Source organism: Cyprinus carpio, unplaced genomic scaffold (assembly GCF_018340385.1).
Source record: "Cyprinus carpio isolate SPL01 unplaced genomic scaffold, ASM1834038v1 S000006759, whole genome shotgun sequence".
Classification (NCBI taxonomy): Eukaryota; Metazoa; Chordata; class Actinopteri; order Cypriniformes; family Cyprinidae; genus Cyprinus; species Cyprinus carpio.
Window position 1 is genome coordinate 260,456 of NW_024879356.1, and position 21,067 is coordinate 281,522.

The window sequence follows — 21,067 nt, forward strand, 5'->3', positions numbered from 1 at the left end:
TTGGGGCCCTCCGGTGCAGTTTTCACTGTGGTCTCCAAACCACTAGGGGTCATCAGAGTTCCACTGGTCGACCATTGAAACCCTTAGTGCTCACTGTTCTCTGTCACATTATTAGTAGGGGTGTCCTGGGCGCTGGCTTGGGCTGCTGAAGACAGGACATCTTCAAAACTGCCCGCACCTCCTGTTCCTCCAACCTTTGACTGCTCACAACACAAAACTCTCATGACATTGGGTAGTATGTTGACATTCAGGATGGTGAAGTTGAAAATTCCTAATGATAAGCTGATCAATTATTAACAGCACTGAACTACGGGGCAAGCCAAGTTACAGTTTGCTTGTTTGACCACTAATAAGGTCATTGTATGTCAGGCTTACCTTAATGTTTGAAACTGTGCTTTCGACTTTTTCCTCAAAGGAATTGAAACTAGGCGAATTCCTGTGAAATAAAAATAGTTTAGTTTTATTTACCTAATCTAGACAGTAAACCTCAACTGGTTCGTTCAACTGCAGTCTTAATATCCTCTCCAGGTTGTTTTAGTGTAATAAAGGTGCATGCAAGATGGTACATGCAAGGATTACCATTATTTAAAATCTATTTTTTTTTTATGTTTATACATCTGACACACCAACACTCAACCTGTAGTGTATTATTATATATATGCATATGTGCTTTAAGATGTCACATGCATTTTTATGTTGTTTGTCTATCCTTCGATGTTTTAAAACGTTTTTTTTTTTTTTTTTTTTTTTTTTTTAATGCAACAATAGAACAAACATGCAAAGCAAGCTGTCGCACACATTTACCTCATTGTAGGCATGCTCATTGAATGCCGTATAGAATAGCTGTCCCATGAAAGCATGGCCAAGCAGGAGAGAGGTTCGATCATTATCATGGACAAACAAATACATTGCAAATAAGACACGTATAAACATAGCTAATAATTAAAAGGTTTAGTTATATGTAAGTGTAGCCTGCAGCAGTATATTTCAATACTACACCAACACAACCAAACATTTGGATTGGTAAGATTTTTCATGTTTTGAAAGAAATATCTTATGCTCACCAATTCTGCATTTGATCAAAATAGCAAAACTATTAAAACTTTGTAATATTATTACAAATTAAAATAAGTGTTTTTCTATTTTGAATACATTTTAAAATGTCATTTCATTTTCCTGTAATGCAAAGCTGAATTTTCAGCATCCATTACTCCAGTCTTCAGAAATCATTCTAATTCTAATATGCTGATTTGGTGCTCAAAAACATTTTTATAATTCATAATTATCCATGTTGACAGATCTGCTGCTTAATATTTTTGTGGAAACAGCATCATTTTTTTATTTTTTCGAAAGAACAGCATTTACTTGAAATAGAAATCTATTGTAAGTAATGTCCTTACTGTCACTTTTGATGCAATGCATCTTTGTAAAATAAAACTACTAACTTTCTAAACAAGACCTGACCTTAAATTTAGAATTGTACTGCACAAGCTGGTGACTTTCCAATGAACAACACAGTACAGAACTTTGATCATTTTGCACTTCCTGTTTTCTATGCATAGTGAGAAATAAACCGCATACCTGATAAAAAAAAAAAAAAAAAAAAAAAAAAAAAAAAAAACGGCTATTCAAAGTAGGTGGGATAAGGAGGTTTTTGCTATTTCTCTCATGAACTATATATCAAAACAAGAGCATTACATGCATTATTTGTCAACACATAAATAGTTCAATGAAAAGCAACACATGCTGAAGCCAGTTATCTATTAAACAGATGCATGTAGTCAATGTGGGAGACAGAGAAATGATTGTTATTTTGGCTCAAAATAGATTTGAAAATGCATTGCTGATAATATATATATATATATATATATATATATATATATATATATATATATATATATATATATATATATATATATATATATATATATATATAAATAAGACCTGCTTATAATGCTACAGCACAGTCTGAGATATTGAACCATTTCAGATCTCATATTATCTAATGAATTTATGGCTCCGCACTGTTTTTTTTTTTCTCAGAATCAATTTAAGACAGACACTCATTGAAATTGTATTGAAATATTCATATTAGCTGCTCAGATACTTGAACACCCTTTCACACCCATATTGATTATTTATGGACACACTGTCTGAGTAAGTCAGATTTAGTTTCAGCACCGTCACTGGTCTCATGTACAGTATCATGCAGATGCTAAAAGCTATTGCTAACAGCTATTGCTAATCTCTAAGATCTATAAACACAATATCTTACCCAAGAGAATATGACCTTTGGTGTGCATCAGAGACAGGGAAAGAACATTATACATCATTTTTTGCTGACAGATTATAGGCCATACAACAAAATTCTGGTCATATGAGCCTCAAAACATATTTGAGGACATATAAAATTCATGCAGTTATCAAGTTTAGAACAATTATTTCGGTAGAACTTTCACTCGCATAAAACCATAACAATAAATCAGACTTATTTCAAACCATGCAACTGATTTTTTAATTATTTTTTAAAACATTTAATACATTTTAGAATTGTAATACAGTGGTCACAAAAAATGTTTGGACACTTAAATGGAAATAGGAAAAAGATGCTTGACCTTTTTTAGACCTAACTTTTATCCAAGTGGTGTTAAGTTTATTTTTTTAGTAGATGTCTGAATTTAGTTTCCCTCAAGTTTATACTACAAACACTTACTGTTTTCATTTTAAACAATTGTTCTGTCACATGAAACCTTGTGAAATGAGCTTTAAAAGTGTGCATCTAATGCAATAGCATTCACACATTATAAGTGTGACTTACTTAGAGTAAGTGTCTTTACTTTTTAGGGCCACTGTATACTGGCAGTTAAAGTTGCTAATGAACTTTAACCATTTCCAATAATTGCCAGTTTAGGCCTGATGCAACAGGCAGAGACACAGAGAGAAACTGTGCAGAAGTTATAAGAATATTTATCAACATTTCAACAAAAATGTTAACTCTTGTTGAAGTATTGATGAACTCCTGAAAAGCAAAAAGCATTATTTTCCATATTAACTCCATATACAGTATGGACTGTAATCATGCAATATGCTGCTATAGCTATAAGCCAATAAGCATGCAAGGCTAAACATTGTTTTTTGGAAGTTCACTGCAAAGATGAGGTAGAAAACCCCCAAGCACATGCAGAGAGATGGTGTCACACACTGGCAACCAAACACACATACCTCCTAGGATACAGTATCTGAAGGCCATACATGCTGAAGTAAAATAAGGGTGAGGTTTTGGATCTACAGAAATGTCCAATTACAGTAAAATCAACACTAATATTGCTAAAGCAAATGAGGGAGTGAGTGGCAAATTAGAACTGGGCATCATGCAATGATTTTGATCATTCTTTATAATTAATTGATGAATAAAACATTGTCTTACAAACCCACAAACGCACAACATAATGTGTATCCTATAACACTCCTGCAAATTTTATTGCATCATGTAAATTATATATTTTGTCACTTATCAATTTATATTTTTGGACCCTTTTTTTTCCCAGTAAAATTTTTTTTTTTAAATAATATAAAATAATAATATAATGTATAATCTATATATATATGATGTATAATAATATATTATTATTATACATTTGTAAACAATTAGTTATTAGAAAAATAGAAAAAATATAGTGGAAAAATCTAAAATACACTACACTACATACTTTATCAACAATCATATTATAAATCATAAAATTTTGCTTTTCAAAATAATGTATTTTCTTTTATAAATATATTTTTACTGTGGAAAAAAGGAGGAAAATTTGTTTTTTCAGTGTTCAGGACATCTGTATAATAAGTATAGCCATTATTAATTATAACAAACTGTCAACAGTCAATCCTTTATCACCCTGCTGTACATGTGGTTAATTCTCCCTTACTTTCTTCTAAACTGAATGCGTCTATTGTCAAAGAGTGTCTCAACCATCCAGGAGCCAGTGAAGAGGAGCTGGTAAATTCTTCATGCCATCACAAGCTCTTATTTTTATGCCAGCTGGACCTGCCCCCAATCTGGCCCACTGAAAGCTGCTTAAATGAGGCTTACGTAACACAAACATGCCACTCAAACAGACTGGCCAAAATAAATGCCTCAAGACCACTGCCATTTCACTGTGCAATAATCACAGCGTGTGTGGTATGTATTTATGGGAGATTCCTGCGCAAGAGAAACAGGAAATGATAGACAGTAGAAAGAGGCAGAGGGGGAAGTGACATTGTACCTCATATCGCCAAACTTCCTGCTGATGGCATTGCCCAGGTTACTGAAGGCCACTGAGGTCCGCTGTCCAGCCGTGGTCAGGGTCTCAGACGTCTTTTTTTTTGTATCTGAAAGAACAGTACAAAACCAGATACTCTTACTCAGATATTCCTATCATAGATGCCATTGATAAATATATTTCTCATAAATATAAAATTTGCACACAAACCTAATAATTTTTTTTTTTATATATATATATATATATAAAATGTACACAGTTTAAAACATATTCCATAGGAGAAATTACCTCAAATATGGGTTGTCTAAATTTAGGAATCCCTGGGGGTTCACAAGGGTACTACAGGGGGTTCGCTGAGTTGATTGAAAGCTAATAATTTAACCAAATGTAAAATTTAAAAAAATATATGCGGCTGCACAATTAATCGAAATAAAACTGAAAGCTTAGTGTGATTATCAAATCAAAGGCTACAATTGTGTGACGTGTGAAATTTACAATGATTCACCAGTATTCTGCCAAAATAAAAACTTTAGTATATGAAAATATGTAAGTGAAGAATTTTATACATTTAATACGTAATTATCGTAACTCAAGTACCGTTACTTGCTGTGTAAACTAGAATTTGCAAATTTATATATATATATATATATATATTATAAGTGTCATTTTTATTTTACATGGCAACTGTAATTTAAAACAATAATATATTTATAAAATTATTCATTATATAATTTTTTTTATACATTTCCATTTTTATAAGAGGTAAAACAATATAATAACACCACCAAAAAGCCATATATACGTGCAGCACTATATAGAAATAATCTGATAATAAAACATTTGATAATAAATTATGTACTAAAAAAGAACGAGAAGTGCTCCTGTAGATCAAGTGGTAGAGCATTGCGTTACAAAGCGCAAGGTTGGGGGTTCGATTCCCCGGGAACACATGATAGGTAAAAATTGATAGCCTGATTGCACTGTAAGTCGCTTTGGATAAAAGTGTCTGCTAAATGCATAAATTTAATTTAATTTAACAAACTTAAAACATGTACACGCAAAGAACAAAAAGGTGTCTTTTCGGAATTGTAGACAGGAAGAACTTCACTTCAGTTTTTTCTGTGATCTCGTACAAAACAGGAAGAAATGCTGTTTAATCCAGAGAATACAATAAGGTAGTCTACAAAGGGAACACTAAAGACACAATGCTATTGATACTCTACAGAAATAACAATCAGACATTTAGATAAATGAATATGCTTAAATACAGGTTTGTATTGTATAAAAATGATTTCCTACTCTTTGTTTTTTCCCAAATGTCCAATTTAAATAGCAAGTCAACTCAATTCACTTTTTGAACCCAAGATCTCTACATTCCTCAGAACAAAACTCCCATATTTAATTTTACACACAGTATCCAAACCTGGCACATTCTGATCAGTCTACAAACAACATTTGTGTGTTCCTCACACAAAGCAATAGTATGACTTTAGAAAACCTGGAAGATTTTCGGAGCCCCATCATCCCTCTTTATTGCATGGGAAATGCAGCATGAACATAGTGTGAAACATCTTTTATGATAGAAAGTCTTAAAGGTTCAAACTGACATAAAGGTGAGTAAATCATGACAGAGTATTCATTTTTAGGTGAACAGGTTCTTTAAGTTGTATCATGCTAAAAGTCACATTTCACAGCGAGAGGTGAATCGCATTGTGAAATTATATGCTTTGTATAACAGCACATCTAGAGTGAACCGAGAACAGCCTAAGAGATGGAAATCTAGTCCTTTGATGGGAGTATGTGCAGAGACACTCTGGCTAATGCAGGAATCATCCATATCGGTCAGCAGACGCCATCTGATCGCTTTGTCCCTCTCAGCCCACAACCTCCTCACCATGGCAACTGCGACATGAGAAGGACTATTCATCTGAGATGCTAGCTAGTATGTCACTGTAGTAACTGAATAACTAGGTGAACATGGGGTATAAACAAAGTCAGGCAGACTTATTACAGATTTCATTTTCACCACAGGTACTGTAACCAGAATGACAACCAACTAAGAACCATTTAAATTAGTGTAATAAAAAAAAAAACATATCAAATACTCTTTATTAAAACAATAAGAAGAAAACAACAAAGGCATAAATTGTAGACTTAAAGGAACACTTCACCCAAAAATGAGGATGACGTCTGTATTTACTCAATAAATTCATTCCAAACCTGTTTTCTGTTGTTTATCCAACAAAAAAAGTAACATTATTTTGTTGCTACTTACATACAATAACTAACCTGACAAGCAGAAGCATTTGCTAATTTGGTACAGCAGAATAACTGCATTTTCTTCTTTTGATTAATTGTTCCTTCTTGTATTATTGTGATTTGTAAGTTGCTTTCGGTAAAAGCATCTGCTAGATGAATAAATTCACATAATCATTGCTTATAAATGGTTTTCTGTTCATCAAGCTTGTAATTTGTGTATTTGTCTGTGTTATTCCTGAGGGTAGTGATAGTAAACATGCACATCAACATTATTATGAGACTTCATGAGCCATAAAGAGACATGATATAAAATATTAAGTCTTTACTTGCCTTTCATTGATAATAATAGCTCATTTGTCTGTTTAGTGCGTGCATATAAAGAGAAACCTTGTTGCAATGACGTTATTATCATGCAAATGGGTTGTGTGTCTCAGAAAGTCATTGTCTGTCTGGGTGAATGTGAACTGAGGCAGATATGGATCACACTGTGATGGCAATAACCTAAATACACATCGACAGAAGGAAATACCACTGTGTCAACATGTTCATTCAAAATGCAATTCATTCTCAAGAAGGAAGCCGGGTTATAAAACAACCGGTCAATGTAAATATTGTTCTTTTTGATGCAAAGTACTAGATTTTAATAAGACAACGATAATATTGCATGAGATATATACAGTATGTGACCCTGGAGCACAAAACCAGTCATATTTTTTTATACATCATCTGAAAGCTGAATAATGTATGGTTTAGTAGGATAGGACAATATTTGGGCCGAGATACAACTATTTGAAAAGCTGGAATCTGAGGGTGCAAAAAAATTAAAATATTGAGAAAATCGCCTTTAAAGATGTCCAAAGTTCTTTTAAGTCCTTAGCAATGCATATTACTAATCAAAAATTAAGCTATAATATATTTACAGTAAGAAGTATCACAGAATATCTTCATGGAACATGATCTTTACTTAATATCCTAATGATTTTTGGCATAAAAGAAAAATCGATAATTTTGACCCATACAATGTAATTTTGGCTATTGCTACAAATATACCCAGCGACTTAAAGGGACAGGTCACTCAAAAATGAAAATTCTGTCATCATTTACTCACCCTCATGTCGTTCCAAACCTGTAGAAATTGCTTTCTTACAGTATGTTGAACATAAAAGAAGATATTTTGAAGATTGCTGGTAATCAAACAGTTGGTGGTTGCCACTGACTTCCATAGTACTTTTTTCTACTATGGAAGTCAATGGCAATCACCATTTTTTTTTAGAACTAGCTTTTGTTTTATATTTTCAGTATTCATTTTAATTATTAGTAAGTTTGTTATGCGCTTTGTCCTTTTTATTAGTAGTTTTTTTTAATTGAACTATTTAGGTTTCTTTTTTTTTTCAATTTTAGTTAATTATTAGTTAGTCATTTTAGTTGCAACATTTCTAATATTTTTATTTTATTTTATTTCAGCTTCATTTCAATTAGCAAAATTTTTTTTAAAAAAATGTTACAAATATATACATTCAGAAATATATAAAAAAATAATTTGGCTGCATCGGAACTAAACTAATTGTTAAGCAAAAACTGTACCACTAAACTAACTCGTCTAACACACGTATAGAACTACTAGGTTGTTAAAAATTGATTTTGTCCCATTTTGGTCATGCCTTTTCGCCAAGTGAGCATGGATCACCACTGTTGTCTTTTTCAAAAAGATGCATGATGCATCTAATATCATAAGTCAGACTTAAATATGACATAAATCACGAGGTTTAGCAAAGGCTACTTACGCTGTGCTGGTCTGCATGTCGTACCAGCTCCTCGAGAAGTTCTGTCGCAGTTCATTCAGGGGTGTGATCCCTAGTTTCTGTTTCAGCTCCAAGTGACGCTTTTCTTTGGAGGCCAGGACTTGTTTCAAAGTAATGATTTCTTCTTCTAACTGACAGAAGGAAAATAAGTCAAGGTTGGGGGCTGAAGCTTAACAAAAGGTAATTCAGTTCTGATATGAAGCCTCCTCTCTTTTCTTTCTGTCTCATATGCAAACTGTCTTACAGTTAACATCGGCCTTACATGGCTCAGTGGACCGTGGAGATCTGGGAGGATAAAGTAGCCCAAGAAAAAATGGGAAAGCTTTGGTCACATGATTTTCAATCATGGGTGTATGTTCTGGATGAGATAATGCAGACTATTTGTATGGGAACAGCTCAGTATATTTCAGGAAATACAGTACAGTAGACTGGATCGTATTTCAATGATAATTGCTTTAATATGACTGAAATCACCTTACTATATTTGAACACTAATGCATGTCATTTTTAACTCATAACAGATGAGATAAGATAAGTGAACAGTGGCACATTTTCACTTTTTAAAAGTGAGTCACAACATGCAAAGAAGGAAAATGCAGACAGATCTGCAGGATTTACATAACATGCACTATTTCTGCTTGAGCTTTGTAGCCTTGGGGTTCAGAGACTAACATAGTTTCTAAGGATCAACCTGCCCATTTTCCTGGTCTAGCACTAAAACACTGGAGAAAATACCTTAATCAGTTCATTCTCCATTTCCTCTCGCTCCTCTTCTGTGACAGTGTTGTTGAGATCCACCTCTGACACCATATCCTCGTCCACTTCCTTTAGAGGCTCTTTGTCCAAAAAACCTGGAAATAAATGTACAAAAATAGCGAAACAATGAAAGTTACTGTTAACATGTCTCAATCAAATGGACAAATCTTTAAGCACACATTCTTGCGCAGATTTGATTTCACCGAAATAACTTGTGTTTATTCTCCACATTGAAAATAGTTGATAACAGCTATTTTTAGGAAAAGTAAATCATGCTGTTTGCACTGTACAGAAACGACCCTTCAGTCAGTCTGAAAAGCCTTTAAACACATTTAACTATCACCTTAACAGTGTAATTATCCTACCTCACCTCAGAATGAATGTGTATTTGCAGGTATAATGAAAGGTTGTACAAAAAAGACTGAAAACCCCTTGAAATTTGCACTAGAGACTAGAGATTGATGACGTATAAAGGAGCTTTACATGTTTTCTTTAAAATCACACTAAAGTTAAAATTGGTCAACTGAGTTACAAACATGATGGCATTTTTACAAGCATTATGGAAGCATGTTTTGAGGCAACATAAGGCTGATTTCAGTCTAAAGCACCTCATAATAGACATGCAAGAGACTAGAGACCAAAACAACAGTATTCTCTTACGCATTTGAGGATTTAAACTGAACTTACGTAAAGAGTAGAGGATATGAAAGTAGAAATATGGTTTAATTACCACACCTATCACTGAAACCTCAACCCAGTTCCCCAAAATTCCAGTTTCAACTGCAGAATCACCCACTCAGTACATCATGTTTTAGTTTCATTTCATTGCAATACATGTCTGACATGACTTACATAAATCAATATTTTAGAGTATTCATCCAAGAGTGAAATTATATTGAAATGACAGCATATACTCTGCATAACGTGAATGCACAAAACAGCTCAGACCCCTTTAGAATTGGACACAAATGTCAAAACACCCTGTTACTTTTATAATTAATTTCCTCAGAAACTCAATGTGCTTAAGAAACATAGTGGTGGAGGTCAAAAACACTCATGATTAAAGTGAAAGAAAAACTAAATCCTACAATAGCTAGAAAATGAAAGCTCATATGATGAAGCCCTAATGCATTTGATATGGCTCCAGTAATGTGAGTAAATGTTAAGGTTGTTTTTGCCCACAGGGAAACAAGAGTCACATCTCAGAGAGCTGGTCAGTCATTACACGAGAAACTGATTATAGAGTACTGTGGCATGAAACGCATGATACACTTTTAGTGGCTAATGCAATCAGCAGGTAGAAGAGCAGAGCTGGATGGTCTAAGCAAAGGAAAGCAATGGGATCTCAGATTCATCATTTACACCACACACAGTAGCTTGTACAGAAGATCAGATCTATCTGTTTAAAACTAAAGCAAGATGGTGCATTGGTAGCTTGAGGACATTAACATGATAAAATCAGTATGTACAGTATGTTATGCATGTACAGTATGTTATGCATTTACAGTTTTCCTAATCTTAGTCTTTCATCTACGTATATTTGTTATTTGCACATAACTCATTTGGATTTAATTTTGAAGCACGTAAATAAATATAGGTCTGTAGATTTCACAGTTATTTAACACAATTCACTATAAAAACATGCATCATCATGTTTTATATATATATATATATATATATATATATATATATATATATATACACACACACACACACACACAATTTTCATGTTATATGGCCTAACAATTACAAATTTAGATTTTCTAAACATATTAACATATGTGATTAATTGTGCATTTATTTTTATACTATTATTTGTGAATTAATCTGATGACTTAATCAGCATATCAAAATGTTTTTAACTAGTTTTTAACTGTTTTATTTTGGTGAAAGCCTTACTTTGGACAAACTTTGACTCTTTCAGCTTTGGTCTAGATATTTAAATGTCAATATGATGAAAAAAAGTTTCCAACATAGAGCATGAACATGTCCTGTGTGGCTGACATTTAAAATATGAAAATAATCAATATGACATATCAGAGTCCCGGCATATCCTCAAAATCACTTTTTCATAGAAACACAACATACATTGACTTTGCATATGCAAAATTCTGACATGATCTGAGAGGCTAAATTATCCCTCTGGGTCTTCAGTTTGTAAGATGTCAACACTGTTTATTTACTTATAACAAGAATTGATTTCTTGATATAGATTTAATCTGAAGGTTGGATCTTTGAGCATAACTCAGAAGAAAAGTTACTTTATAAAAGCAATCATCTCACACTTCCACAGCCTCATTGTTCAGGTTGCCTAGCAACTTTCTTGATGTCTTGCATCAAGCTCCCAGTTATCCCATTAATCGGATTCCCTAAATCTATTTAAGGGTCTGCATCTTGAATAAGAGGAAGTTCAGAGGATCATATTCATGTTAAATATGTAAAATAATACCCTTTCCATTCCATTGCCTTTCTACTGTGTCTACATTTTGTTGAAGGTTTATTACTGGAAAAAGAGAGCTGTGCGATATCAAACTGGTTCATTCAACAACACCAAGATGAAATGCTGAGACACGTAAGATTTAAGCCAAGATCATTCGAAAAGATAATGCTATGGTGAATTTCAAAGGGAAAAAATGGTTCGTTTTAAAACTAATTTAAATAATGACATGTTTCCTGCATGGTTTCTAGATGGTTCATACTGGTTTAACTGATCAGTTTGGCTATAAGCCAGTACAGCTTAGACTGACCTTGAATGTAGAACATTATTTTTAACCTATCTAGAGCTAGGAACCTGGTTGAGCTGGTTAATCAATTACAACTTGAAGTGGTTGGTCATCTAAATCGGTCTTCTTTCATCAAATAGCATTAAAAACATATGGAAGGAATCATTCTTTTGAGCTGATTCCTTTTTAATGAATTGATAAAATCTGTTTAAATGAACTGCTCAAACAAACCAACGTTTAAATGAGTATGTCTTCCCATCACTAAAATGACAGGAAAATGCAATAAAGAAGTGATAATCAGAAAGAAACTCCTCCATATCTTCAGACATTCCCTTTCTGGGTTAGTTGTCTATTTTTTTTTCATTAATGGGCCAATCAGAGTTGATCTTTCTCATGTTCTTCTGTCTGGGTGAGTCGTGTCACGGTGTTCGGTGTGTCATCTGAGTAACTAAGTGTCCTTTCAGGGCAGTGTACTCGACATTTCAGCTTCTTCAAGCTCACTGGACTATGCATCCAGCTCTCTCAATGTCCTCATTTTCCTTCCCGACGACGCAACAGATTCACAAAGAATCACTTCACTGTCCTCAGAGAATGATTTCAATGTTAGAAGGAGGAGGGCATTCCTACTATCATCAGATGAACAAAACACCTATTTCTTATCACCCACTGATAGAAATTAAGACAAAGGCATTCAAAGCCAGACCAGAGATGATCAATAAAACTAATTAATTAAACATTTGAGATACTATTTTAATCTGTGTAATCTATACTGTAAAACAATGCTGTCAATTAATTAAACTAATTTATCACAACTTTATCATAATTATTATACAGTTAATGGGTTAATATATTCAGTTACCTGCCTCTGGCCTATTATAAGGTTCTGCAGTTTGTGTAAATAACTTTTATAGTGTACATTTCTGTAGTATTAGTCTCAATGATGCACACGCACACACATACACACATACTGTACACACACACACACACACACACACACACACACACACACACACACACACACACACACACACACACACACACACACACACACACACACACACACACACACACACACACACACAATCTTGTATCCAACCACTGAACTCAATGCAAATCAGCAAAAATTCTATAAAACAACAGCTAAATAAACATTAACCCAATTGCACAAGTTAGTGTTAAATTAATATTATTTATATACTATTACTGTGTTTATTAATATTAATAGCTTTTATTTTTATATATACGTATCTTTATGATATCATTACAATTTTAGGTTAAATGTACTTTTTTGTCATTTTTATTAGTATTTACATTTTTCTATTCAGTTTTAATTGATTTATTGCAGGTTTAGTGCTAGTAATTTTACTTTACTAACAACTTGCAAATACTTTTAGTTTTAGTTAACAATAGCAATGCTTGTGTTACCGGGCTTAGTTTGACAGCACAACTAATAGTACACTAGTAAAGTGTTTTCTGTAACAAATGGAACAAATCCTGTTTTTATTTCACTAAATAACTCCATTTCAATAATGCAAGCACAATCTATTTGGAGCTTGAAATAAAGCAGTATAATTTAAGGGCATGGTTTCAGTGAACTAATGCGTAATTTCTTGCCTTGCCGGAGTAATCTGAGGGATTTTTCCTTAGTGATTATCTGACTGGATTTAATGCTGCACAGAGACACCACAGAGTATTTAGTGACTGGCAGGCAATTCCAGATGGTGACCATGCAAAGTGTGTAATGGGTTGCTTTTAAAACTCTGCTAAGCTACATCCTTCACATGAAATTAGATGTTTTTGAGACTTACCTGCATGGAAAGTTTCTCTGTCTTCTGTGGTTCAGCAGATTGAAAATAAGGAGAACATTACATGATCTGATTCATGAGCTGATACACCAAATTGATTACAAAGTACAAAATGCCACTCAAATCTCGGTAGCACTTTATTTTACAGTCCTGTTCCTCATGTACATACTATGTACTTACTATAGTAATTACAATAACTATGTAATAACTAGGTACTAACCCTGAACCTACCCCTAAACCTAACCCTAACCCATGTAGTTACCTTGTATTACCAGAACTTTCTTAAATAAATACACTGTAAGTACACTATAAGTACATGTAAGTACACGTACTGTAAAATAAAGTGCAACCTAAATCTCACAAGAACATGCAATCAGAATGCATTCAACAGCAAAAAAAGAACTGAAGTGAGATATTCAACATCATTCAAAAACAAAATTTACACAGACATGCATATCAAACCCATGTTGTCTCATTCAGGGAACTTCAACATGGCATGCATTTAAAGCACAACAAAGGGTCTGTCAATCAAATAATGTCACATTTCTAGGGTTTAGCAGTGTCTACAAGTTTTGAACGTGCTAAAGTATTTGACATGGCTGTCTACTTCCATCTAAAACTATGTCAAAGAGCTACACACAACTCAGCATCCATCAGCTCAGAGGTGGAAATGGAGTGATCTACATGGCTACAGAGGTTGGGTTTGTCACATTCACTTTCATTACATTACACAGCAAGCTCTTACCCCAGTCTACTATTGCTTCAGGAGTTAGTACGCTAGAGTACAGCTCTGTGAAGCATGATTGGCAAAACAAGCAAAAGATTAATGTATAAATGCACAAATGTATACATATATGCACTAACTTTAGCACTTTAAATATTTAAACAACTGATTAATAACATTAAACTATAACTATATATTATAAATATATTATTTTCAGGTTTGTGTACTTCTTTTACAATAATGCACTATATTATACTGTACTCCTATACTAAATCCTACTATAACGAGTGCAAAAATACACTGACTTTATATTTACAATTCACAAACTCATACTTTACTGTAAATCTACTTGCATTTTGTCTAGTCAAATTCTAAAAATTACATAAATCTAAAATAAATAATTCTAAAAAAACATTATAAATTAAAACAAATGATTTACATTCTATAAAAATACACAAACTGCAATTTATTTTAACTTCACTGTACTGTACATACATATACAGTGTGTGTGTATGTGTATATATATATATATATATATATATATATATATATATATATATATATAATTTTTGTCATTGCCATTTACTTTACTACAGCTTAACTATGTTGATGTTTGTTTCTTTATGTTTACTGTTCTAATATTAATTCATTGGTTATTTGGTTATCACTGGTCTTGCTGGTATACAGGTGCTGATGATACTTGCCTAGATCTCAAACAGTATACCAAAAAGTGTGTTTATTACACTGACATTGATTGATAATTACATGACTTTTCATTGCCCAACCCTGTCATTAGAGCTTGTTAGATTGGTGGAGCAACACAGTACTCGGTGCCAACAGGATGTCTATACTACTAAACTGTACAGTTTTGTTTGGTTAAAGACCAGCCAATTCACTGGTACTACCACTGGAACATATCTGGTCACAAGATTTCAATTATTTAGCTAAGGACAGTCACGTGGAAATGAAATGGTAAGGTCACGTGGTTGTCCAGATCCCAGTACCTAAAGGAACTTGAGAGAGAGAGAGAGAGGGAGGAGCTGCATCCAATTCCCTAATCTGTTTACGTGTTTTGACAACAGATCCATGGAAAACTTGATCACAAGTCTGGCTTAAACTCATGCACATCGTTAGAATGAAGCCTAAATGAACTAGACTACAAAAACGTGACTTTTAAATAGCCTAATATTTGTTAGCTGTCTAGTTATCTGTTCTAATCTATCTAGTATGCAAAAATAAAACCAGTAGGCTATAACATCACGTGCCTCTTCAGTGAAAGACTACTCAAGTTATTTGAGGATACACAGGAAAGTGAAACCATATTTGCAGAAGTATTCAAAAACATTTATATGCACAAGCATATTTACAGAACAATAAGGGATGAAAGTGTTTGGAAAGTAAGCTCACCCTGTTGTCTGGGCTCCATATCAGCGGTAGTGTGCAAACGCAGGTCCAGTTCACATTAACAGCACCTCTCAGTTCAGAGAAATTCCCGTCCAACACAACCGCTCCACACACGCACTCTCTGCTCTCAAAACCCCGCCCATTACCGGAGCAGCTTCAGCCACAGACCAATGGGAACTGTTATAATTAGCATATTCTAATTTAATAATACATGCCGTGGTAAATAACAACAGCCGTCAGTTCCTACATAAAAAAACAAAACAAAGATCTGTATAGATTTATATGATTAAACACTACAACGGTTGTCTGATTCCTACGTAAACTTGTATCTTTGTGGTAGCTGTAATCCTTATTTGACAAATTGTTAGCAACTTGTTTTATTTTTATTTTTTTTAAGCAACCGTTTCAAAGTAAAAAAATTAAGTATTTTTAATTCATGTTGCAGAATAAAACGGGTAAAACAATTTAAGAAACCTAAATCACAGACCTGATTTTACTCAAGACATCTTAAAAGTTCAAACCCAAATGAAAATCCAGAGGCAACACGGCTCAAAATGACGTGAGTTTGGCATACCACACCGATGATGTCATGAGTGACACGTTTACCTGAGAGCAGCGAGTTTACGTTCGGTTAAATTATCGTTCCGGTCAACAGCGGCATCTCCTGGCGAGACGCGGAAAAACAGAATGCAACAGAGATATTTAATATAAAACAATAATTCAACATAAAATAAAAAAATGGAACGGAATAGAACATGCTCATTTTTTAAGTAGGCTACAGCTTGTGGCAAGCGATGCCTAGAAGCGTTTACTGATGTGTAACAGAGCTAATATTTATTGACGTGATTACGGGAACTTTAAGATAATTATTAAACTTCATTATTGTAATAAGGAAGGTTAAAACTGTAATGAGTCCACAGCACGCCAAGCATGGATGTACAAACAAAATAGATGATCCCACACAATAATGACACAGTTTAATTAAATGGGTGGTTATCATTGGTCTGCTTCCAACCATGTGCATATGGGACGTATAAGGCAGATCTGTTTCAGAATGTGGTTATTTGTCTCTTAGGGGCTTTTTATAGGTATGCGTTATGAGCACACGGAGTTCATTAAATATTTAAATTTTACAATTCTTATTTTGACCACCAGGTGTCAGACTTGTACAAAATTACCGTACATAAAAAAAAAAAAAAAAAAAAAAAAGTCAAATAAATAATTCATCTGCAACTACTTAAACTACTTAGCTGGTGTAAATAGAACTGAGGAAAATAACGAGCCGTGACTGATATGACGAAATGAGATTTTTATGGCATTTGTTTTTTAAACAACTTTTTTTTTTTTGCCATGTCTTCTCATGACGTTTTGCATTAAGGTATAAGCCTACTTTCATTTTCAATTAGATGTGTTTATTTTAAAAAGTTAATGATATTAATTTGTTAATATTCCATATTATTTTAACGAACACAGGCTTAATAAACAATAAAGTTTATCAAACTAAATCATGTCTGGTCAAAACAAAATACATTAAGTACATGAAAATCTTTACAACACAGTCATTTAAAATAATAATAATAATAGTTTTTGGAGAATAAAAAGCATTGTGTTCAAATATGAATCCAGAAGTCGCAAGAAACAATAGTTCCAAAAAACACCATTACCACAACATGACATTTATTTGACAACCCATTTTCATTTGAGTTTGCTCGTTGAAATATTCATTAAGCTTACAGGCTTTCATGAGTCGTAAACATAAATACAATTCATCAAAAACTACTGATAAATGAGGAAGCATCAATAAGTCAATAATATTTGCAGTAGGCTACCCTGTTTTAAGAGTAAGAAACTACAACATACAATTGTGAGTCACGCTTTTATTGTATTAAACTGACAGAGATTGATATTTGTTGTCACTCTTCATTGGCCTGCACTGCTATTAGAGCCTGTTCCAGCGGTGGAGCTGGTGTCAACAGGATGTCAGTCAGTCAGCTGACCTCAGGAAGCAGCTCTTCGGCTAGCAAACCCTAACAAAGTGCTTAGACAGGCAGGAAATTGATCTGACTGGAATGTGCATAATCAGAGACTACCAGCAGGGAGAGACTAGAAGGAAATCTGAGGAAACACACTGGTTGTAATCTCTGCTTGCTGATGTTGTCTGACCACACGTGGGGTTCGAATCCTCTGTGTCCAGATGTTGATCTTCACTTATGGATAAAAACGATATCCTAATGGAAAATGCACAAAATTGCACATCAGTGGCCACTATGCAGATAAGGATGTAGGCAATCCTTGACTTAAAGGGATAGCTCACCTAAAAATCCTCTCACCTCATGTCGTTCCAAACCTGTATGACCTTCTTTTTTATTTGAAATTGAACATAAACAATATTGGAACCCATTGACATCAATTAGGCCTATATAGACAAAAACACTAAGACATTTTCCAAAACATTTTCTGTTTTCCACAGCCATACAGGTTTGGAATGACGTGAGGAATTCAGCATAATGACACTATATCAAAATGTGCTTTCATGCGCTTCATTGTAAAAGCTAGTAGCCTGCCACTTGGTTGACGTTTCTAAACTTAGCTAGAGACAGCTGGTAGTTCAGCTGACAGCTGCACCCATACCACATAATGAGAGGGATAACAGCTCTGTAGATGAGAAAAAGAAGACAATAGTTATTTTACTCCAACGTGTGGTCAGACTTGCATATTTTATCTCGCTGCACATGCAAATCACAGCAGTAAGCTTTCATTCAGCAGTGACTTCCGTGATGTAGATCACAGTCACCTACTGTAGTTACAGTACGAATTTGTTACGTGATAAACATGTAAACTTGTTTTTTCTGACTTTACTGTATTAGCTAAAATAAAACATGTTTAGAAATAATTATTGTAGCATGGTAAGATGAACTTTTTTAACATTTTTGCGGTTGGATTTTTAAATGTTTTTGACAGAAGTCACTTTGTGCTCAGCAAGACTGCATTTATTTCACTAAAATATAGTAAAAAACACTAATACTGTATACTAACACTAACACACGATCCTTCAGAAATAATTCTTGATATGTGGCACCTTTTGATATGGTGCTCAAGATTATTATTAATGTTGAAATCAGTAAAACAGACCAATTTAGGATTCTTTGATCAATAAAAAAGTTCAAAAGAACAGCATTTTATTTGAACAGGAGGAAACTTTTGGGACATTATAAATGTCTTTTAAAACTGTCACTTTTGATTAATTTAATGTGTCCTTGCTGAATAAAAGTATTCCTTTCAAAAAAATTAAAATTAAAACTAAACTACTAACCCTAAACAGAATCTGTAGCACAAATTGGGAGCATGGAATACATGGCAAAATAATATAGTCTTTCCCCCCCAGATCACTGACCCTGAGTATGAGCAATTATAATAGTGATACTGTTCTTAGCAAACACCACTAATTAAAAGCCAAGTGAGACCAAATATTGGCAGCTCCTTTTAATTTTTAATTAAATATGATAAAGACATATATTTGCTGTCTGCAGGCCTGAATCGACTCTTTAAATCTGAAAATAAAGTGCAGCAGCAAATGTAACAATAATAATAATAATAAAAATAAAAAAAAAACACAATGTGCATAAAAAAAAAAAAAAAAACACAAACGTAACAGGTGTTTGTGGTATAGATTCAGACACATACTACAGTATATTTAGGGAATAAAATATTACGGTCTTTGAAAATCAATCACAGCAGATGTGCTCTCAAAATATACAAAATAAACTCATTTATAGAGTTCCTTTAAGTAAAGTTCAATCCCACTGGTAAAAGGCACCATCTCTGGTGGAAAAAAATAAAATAAATAAAAACAATGCCACCACACCGGCAGTCAAAGCTTTTGGTTTATAATGTTAGCATGTCGAAAAAACAGCCCCAAGTTAACATTCCGACCCAATTTCTGTTGTGTTCTTCCTCAATATACGTACAGATAATGAAGTTATCTGCACTGGAGTGATAAAGCAGTGTGTAGCAGATGTGACGAAATTCTCCCTGAGAATAACAGTGGCATTCACTACCTGACTGAGTGCATCTTCATAATTGATTGTCTCCAAAATCCCATGGATAAAACAGCTTTGAAATGAAACCTGGCAACCACTTATAATCAGAGAGTTGAATTAGGTAGCATTGCATTGATGATTTTGTATGGGGATTTCCCAAATGAGTATCTCTAAGCCTTAATACTCATATTCCTGATTCTCCTGCCAGACCACGTTTCTATGGTTACAACCTTTCCTGCAACCTTCCTCCAGATAAACCTTTGTTTTGAGTATTACATGGGCAAGCTCATATCAAAACATGGGACAGACGTTGGACTTGAAGCTTTAGGGGTTGCCTTTTGTTTCAATTTCATTGCATGTACACTAATATACTATGTCTAACGGTCAAGGTTATATACTTGTTGACATGCTACAGTATTCGTTTTTGTAACAGCATGAGACTGAAATAAACCCAACATGTGGCAATGGATTACAGTGGATATGAATCTATAACACTGTGCAATATACAGCAAAGGGACACCTATTTGGGCTGATAGTCTTGAGCAGTGTGCCGCTCAGTGGCTACATCTCAGTGTGCAAAGCTTTAAAACATACTAGAAATGAATGTCAAAGTTTCCATATTATGGAAATTTGAATGAACATATCTAAGAATAATTATACACTTGATTAGAAAAATGTTATGCATCCAGCAGTTTGTTCAAGGTGTAAGGCAAAATGCACTATGATTCAGTGTGGGGTTTGAAAGTCAGCATTATGAATATTCTCAACAATTCTTCATTTCTAGGTCACATATTTCTGATATTAATCATGTGAACTCCTACAGACGGTGAGATGTTCTTTGGATCTTTCTGAAATCATACTGGATAACACGATCAGGTTTCACAATAAGATGCTGAATATAAATTAAGTAAATAGGGTGAATTTAGATTTCATGTTGACTTGAAAACAGTCCAGGACTGCTAAAATAGACTATTATAATATGGCCAAATTCAAGTTTTCAGTTCATTTCAGTTGTTTTCACTGTTAATTACTGTATGTTATGCTAATAAATAAATTTTGTAATAAAAACAGATATATAGATATATATATATATATATATATTATATATATATATATATATATATATATATTACATACATACATTTTATTTCTTATATTAACATAAAAATGTGTGTTTTTAAATGCTTTAAATCATAACAAATTATATTATCAGAGAATTTCAATTCATGTAAATTTCATTTAATTTTATTTCACTCTAATTGTTATGCTGATAATATAATTTGTATTAATAA

The 21,067-nt window shown here is 33.5% G+C and overlaps 1 protein-coding gene across 1 annotated transcript; it reads right to left on the bottom strand.

The window, feature by feature from the left end:
- Positions 1-70: 70 nt before the first annotated feature.
- LOC109113601 (tumor protein D53 homolog) lies at positions 71-16,332 on the bottom strand. The gene is made up of 12 exons (XM_042755948.1): positions 16,223-16,332; positions 15,739-15,978; positions 14,353-14,397; positions 13,611-13,634; positions 9,059-9,174; positions 8,306-8,454; positions 5,751-5,760; positions 4,266-4,357; positions 2,276-2,290; positions 805-843; positions 376-436; positions 71-200 (listed from the first exon to the last, which is right to left on the bottom strand). Exons 2-12 carry the CDS (start codon positions 15,755-15,757, stop codon positions 84-86), a joined length of 687 nt encoding a protein of 228 aa, XP_042611882.1. The 5' UTR covers positions 15,758-15,978; positions 16,223-16,332; the 3' UTR covers positions 71-83.
- Between the last annotated feature and the right edge of the window lie 4,735 nt (positions 16,333-21,067).

Excerpts from the sequence above, each read along its gene's own strand:
- LOC109113601 (XM_042755948.1), bottom strand. Across the intron at positions 13,635-14,352 it reads TGAAGCAATAGTAGACTGGG|AAGACAGAGAAACTTTCCAT; the intron begins GTAAGAGCTTGC and ends GCTGAACCACAG. Across the intron at positions 9,175-13,610 it reads CAGAGAAACTTTCCATGCAG|GTTTTTTGGACAAAGAGCCT; the intron begins GTAAGTCTCAAA and ends ATTTATTTCCAG.